The following is a 5709-nucleotide window of genomic DNA, read 5'->3' on the forward strand; positions in this document are numbered from 1 at the left end:
GAGGCTGACCGGTCTGTAGTTACCCGGGTCAGTTGAAAGACATGTCTCAGTTTTCCTCTTCTTTAATCTCCCTTGCCCAATAGTCATGTGTTGGTAAGTCTTCCCAAAGTACAATGTAGACATTGAGTTTGTTGTCCAAATGAAAGAGACTCCAGAGAGACTGTAATGTTGCATTTCAGAGTTTGTTAAAATTGTCCTACCTAATAAAGAGAAATTTCTATCCTATTACATAGCTGTTTACCTGAAATGTATGTGTCGACCACAGTTGTTTCAAGAGGTATGTGTGAAGTCTGTGCCATTGAAATCCACATGGTCTCTTTCCTGACACGTAGTCTGGATCTCCCATGTTACTGGGGAATGCCAATAGACGGGAACCCTCTTGTCGCTCTGCTGTCCTAAACCAATACAGAATATTTACAGATTCCTCTGACAACATGGAGTATCGGTTGTTTGCCTTCACCATTTATGGTTCCTTAGAAAAGCCTTTGAAAGGTGCCGTTTGATGGAACAGGGAACATATTTGATTTTTCAGACCCAACTCTTTGAAGAGAACTATTTGAAAACAGGATCACCACAGCAGTTAATATTAATTGGCAGCCCTCCTGACAGATTCAGTAGAAAGGACACAAATTAATGAACTTGAGAATTGAAACATCAGTCATAGCTCAAGGCAGTCTGTTTGCATCAGTCTGGAGATGCGTTGCTGTGGCAACCTGGAAATGCCTGCATGATCACTGTGTGTGTTGTCTCTCCTATCTGTGTGGGACTTGGTCTCCTCTGGCTCTGTCAATGTGTCACTTTTCATACATATTGAAACATAACTAAGTAACTATGTTTCACCTGATCGCTGCAGTAATCTTTACATTTTTCTCTTTTTCTTTTGTAGATTCTGAGGTTTATTTCAGATTTTCTTGCTTTTCTGGTACTTTACAATTTTATCATACCTATTTCGCTTTATGTGACTGTTGAGATGCAGAAATTTCTTGGATCTTTTTTTATTGGCTGGGATCTTGACCTCTATCATGAAGAAACAAACCAGAGAGCACAAGTAAATACTTCAGATCTCAATGAGGAATTGGGACAGGTAGAGTAAAAAATACACTGTATCTTCTTTCTTTTTTTTAACCTTCTGTTTTCTACTTCAGCGTTAACACTCAAATTCATTACTGCAGACTTTTTATTGGCTGTGCTCTGATTTCTGATTGACTTGAAGATAAGGTATAAACATCTGATGGCAGACATTAAAATTTTTACATTATAGAAAAAATACGTGTAGTGGAGAGTATGAGTTGAGATTATTTTATTTTTTTTATCTTCTAACAATTACATGTAACTCCAAGTCTGTTTTTTGTTTTATTTTACAAAAGGTAGAGTATGTATTTACAGACAAAACCGGTACATTAACTGAAAACGAGATGCAGTTTCGGGAGTGCTCCATTAATGGCATAAAGTACCAAGAGGTCAATGGTAAACTGACCCCAGAGGGGTTTTCTGAAGATTCTCCAGATGGAAATAGGCACAGTTTGGTAAGATGTCTTTTTTTTTTTTTTACCCCTGTTAAGCATCTCAAATAAGTTGTTTTATTTCAGAGAAATATTCTTCTAGCATTAGCATTTTTTAAAAAATCAGAATTTTTTAATAGTTTGAAGCTATTAAGTGTTACTGAACAAATAATATTTATTAAACGTGTTGAGATTTAACTTGAAATACTGGGCAGATTTTTAAGTAAAAACATATTTATTGTATTAAATACGTTTTACATTGATATCCAAATGTTACAAATAAAGTTTTTTTCTTTCTTATAGATGAAAGAGGAAGAACTCTTCTTGAAAGCAGTTTGTCTTTGTCATACAGTGCAGATCAATGCAGATCAAACAGATGGTGCTGATGGTCCCTGGCATGGCAATGGGTTAGCACCCCCATTGGAGTATTATGCTTCTTCACCAGATGAGAAAGCTTTAGTTGAAGCTGCAAGCCGGTGAGTTGTACTACCAAAACTATTTAATGTAGAAATGACCTATTAGGGCAGACAGTTCATGGTCAAAGCAACCTTAAAAATTGCACGGAGAGATTGTAAAGCCTAGGACCTGGCATTGTCACTTTATTATGAAAACATACAAAGATAAAATAGACAAGAACCTAGGCATATTATAAAGTGATGATTTAAAATATTTATGGAAATCCTTGGGAAATTATAGTGAACAGAGTATATTGCCATTAAAATATTGTAGAAGGTGGGCATTCTTCAATTTCTCTAGAAACAGAGAGCAGTAATGAGGTATGAAGTCCCTCCCTGCTCTCCACACTCTCTTCTGTTCTTCCCTCCACCCCCAGTAATAGGCATTATGTCTGAATTGATGATTAAATGTGTATTTTCTTTTCTTTTTAGGGTTGGAGTAGTATTTACTGGAACTAGTGGGGACAGCATGGAAGTAAAAAGTCTTGGAAAGCCAGAAAGGTGTTCATTTTTATTCCTTGTTTCTTTTGAAGGACAGAACAGTAGTGAAGATTAAGAGGAGAACTTTATATTAATCTTCTCTGTTCATAACAAAACCTTCCCTTTTCACAGCGTGCTCTTTTTAGTGCATTTCCCTTGATGTCTTCAAGACAGCTTGCATCTTATTCCTTACCAATTGAAACTGAGATGCAAGAATTTTGTGTGACTTACTCTGTGTAGGTGTGCATCATAACAGTTTGTATCTTTGCCCAGTCCTCAAGAGTTGAGTCTGTAGTAGAGCTGGAAAACTGGATAGTTTATTCAAGTCTTACAGTTTCTGCATTCAGCTGTAGAAGTTCCCAGAATCGTGTGTTCATAATCTAATTACATGTTTTAAACTTTCCCCAAATGTGTAGAAATATTACTGATAATTGTGTGTCTGTGGTATGTCATAACACCTTTTGTCCATTCAGTCTGTGTCAGTTAGTTGACAGTACTTTAAACTTAAATGTCTGAAATTAATTTCCTAAACTAGTGGTAAGGTAACATAAAAAACAGTCCATTTATCAGGGAACATGCACTCTTTTTTGACTGCGTGCGCTATTTACAACTGTTAGAAATAAAATGCAGTTTTCAAAGTTACACTTCAAGTAAGGATAAGAAGGATAAAGGAATAGGTAGGAGCTGATTTTAATTTCCAGATGTAAAGCTGGTGTTCAGGAAACTACTTCTATTGATAGAAGAATCTTTTATTCTACAGAACAGAATTAAATGTGTATGAAGTGATGAAGAGCAGACAGTTGCACAAACACAGAAGACAGTGATTGTTACTCAGCAGTCGTAGCATTACTTCTAGAGTTTCTATGTAAAAATGACATTTTGGGGAAAGCTCTGTGGGGTGAGTATTTATAAGTGTTGTTGGAAGTTTATTTCTAAAAATGTTTTTTTCCCCTTCCCTTTTCTGTTGAAACACAAAATACAGGTATAAATTGCTTCATGTTTTGGAGTTTGATCCAAATCGCAGAAGAATGAGTGTCATCGTAGAGAGTCCCTCAGGTAAGCGATCAGAAGTTGCACAAGCTCTGGTTGAGAACTTAAATAGTTTGTATCCTTAATTTTTGTTCTGTTGTACTACTTAGGGGAAAAGCTTTTGTTCACAAAGGGCGCAGAATCTGCCATTCTTCCTCGTAGTAAGAGTGGAGAAATCGACAAAACAAGGATACATGTGGATGAGTTTGCTTTGGTAAGTATGTATGTTTGCCCAGCTGATTGGAAGAAAAGACTTCTACAAAATCTATGACTTGAACTGAACAAATTGCAGGTGATGCCTTCTTGTTAGATCAAAGTCTTGTCTACTCTGAGTGTAGTCTTTTTATTTTCTCACAGAAAGGACTAAGAACTTTGTGTGTAGCCTACAGAAGATTCACACCTGAGGAGTATCGAGAAATTGGCAAACGCCTTCACGAGGCCAGGACTGCCTTACAACAACGGGAAGAAAGATTAGCAGATGTATTCAACTTCATAGAAAGGGACCTGGAATTACTTGGGGCTACGGGAGTAGAAGACAAGTACGCGATGGGGTTTCTGCTAACTACAGTCAAAAACATAGCAAGTTTAGATTTTATAACTAAAATATGTGTGCCATGAAAAAATCTCCCACCACCACCAAAAGGTCTGTGTTTTTGTTTAGTATGTTTACCACTCTTTGAATTGAGGAGCATTCAAAACACGTGTTTCACCGACTGATTTTGACTTACTAATGAAGACATACAGTGTGCTTCATCAGGAGAGATCTAATGCACATGAAACAGAATGATTGCAGTAAATATTTAGGGTAATGGCTAATTCCTTGAGTAAACTTCTATACATAGCTACCTTACAAAGCATTCTGCTTGTGTAGTGTCTGTTCTGTCAGAGAGTGTATTGTACACTGGACTGTAGAGATGAAGCACTTGGAAGCTTTTCAAGCACTGGAGTAGGTAGTCATTGTTGTGATCTGTCTTAATGCTCCTCAAATGCAGCAGTGGTGCCTGATTTAAATTAAGATACGCTTATGACAAATTTTTCACCACTTAGTGCAATTCAGTTCAGTTTTTGTTTCATCAAGGCCTTAATTTTATTGCTGGTAACAGAATGTCATCTGCCAAACTATGATTCTCTGAAAAATAGATGTCACATTGGAAATGCAGTCTTAAATTGCCATGATAGTGGGGTTACAGTAGTAACAGTATGGAGTTACAGTGTGAGCTCTTTTTTTGTAAAGAGCTTGATTGGTTATTTAAGATTTTTCCTTGTTTCTAGACTGCAGGAGAAAGTCCAAGAAACTATAGAAGCACTCAGGTTGGCTGGTATCAAAGTGTGGGTGCTCACTGGAGATAAGCACGAAACGGCTGTTAGCGTCAGTTTATCGTGTGGACACTTCCACAGAACCATGAACATCCTGGAGCTTGTGCAGCACAAGTCGGACAGTACATGCGCAGAGCAACTGAGGCAGCTAGCCAAGAGGTAAAGTACCTGGGATGGCATTATCTCGGTGGTGATCTTAGCTTGGTTTTCTTTTACTTTCAAATTTTACGACAATCCCTTTGATGTATGTGCCAAACACATGAAGTTGCCTTTTAAAAAAATTATTTAATAACAGACTTGAAGAAGCAGTCTGTCCAACAGGCTGACTGCTTTGTGTATTGTGTGGGGAACGACGTCGTTCATAGCAAAATTTTAATTTTTTTCTATCACACCACTACAAACCATTTTTTTCCCCAAATAGAATAAAAGAAGACCATGTTATCCAGCATGGACTGGTTGTGGATGGGACCAGCCTCTCTCTTGCACTCAGGGAACATGAAAAACTGTTCATGGAAGTTTGCAAAAACTGCTCTGCAGTGTTGTGCTGTCGCATGGCACCCCTTCAGAAAGCAAAGGTAAGTGAGAATGTAATCAGGATCGTCTTGTAGGTATTTTTATCATGCTTTGAGTAGGCAAGGATTTCTGGAACTGTTTTGTCTGTTTACCTGACCTTTTGTGTGACTTTTGAATCTCTGTTAAATTCAGTTGATCTGGAGTAGTTTGCTCAGAAACTACATGTGTTTGTGCAAGTGGATGGAGAGTCCAAGTACTGCCACCATGCAAGAGAAAGGCTAATCTTTAATCAGCCTCCTGAGTATTCTGTAAAGCAGCAGCTATCCTGATCACCTGCGTGATTTTGCATTGCCTGTTCCATTGCTTCTCCAAACCAAAAAAGTTAAATTGAAAATTCATGAAGCTGTAGGGAA

The 5709-nt window shown here is 37.6% G+C and overlaps 1 protein-coding gene across 1 annotated transcript in view; it reads left to right on the forward strand.

Moving 5' to 3' along the window:
• Positions 1–886: 886 nt before the first annotated feature.
• Positions 887–5709, forward strand: part of ATP11B (ATPase, class VI, type 11B) — a gene marked incomplete at its 5' end in the record, with an annotated part of 31557 nt that continues 26734 nt past the window's right edge. Inside the window, 9 exons of the mRNA XM_010187195.1 lie at positions 887–1084; positions 1368–1526; positions 1806–1978; positions 2390–2458; positions 3420–3493; positions 3577–3680; positions 3824–4005; positions 4739–4942; positions 5205–5358. Of these exons, the coding sequence (XP_010185497.1) occupies positions 887–1084; positions 1368–1526; positions 1806–1978; positions 2390–2458; positions 3420–3493; positions 3577–3680; positions 3824–4005; positions 4739–4942; positions 5205–5358 (1317 nt within the window). The remainder of the gene's footprint in view (positions 1085–1367; positions 1527–1805; positions 1979–2389; positions 2459–3419; positions 3494–3576; positions 3681–3823; positions 4006–4738; positions 4943–5204; positions 5359–5709) is intronic.

The sequence above is a fragment of the Mesitornis unicolor genome, unplaced genomic scaffold (assembly GCF_000695765.1).
Source record: "Mesitornis unicolor isolate BGI_N332 unplaced genomic scaffold, ASM69576v1 scaffold53956, whole genome shotgun sequence".
Taxonomy (NCBI): Eukaryota; Metazoa; Chordata; class Aves; order Mesitornithiformes; family Mesitornithidae; genus Mesitornis; species Mesitornis unicolor.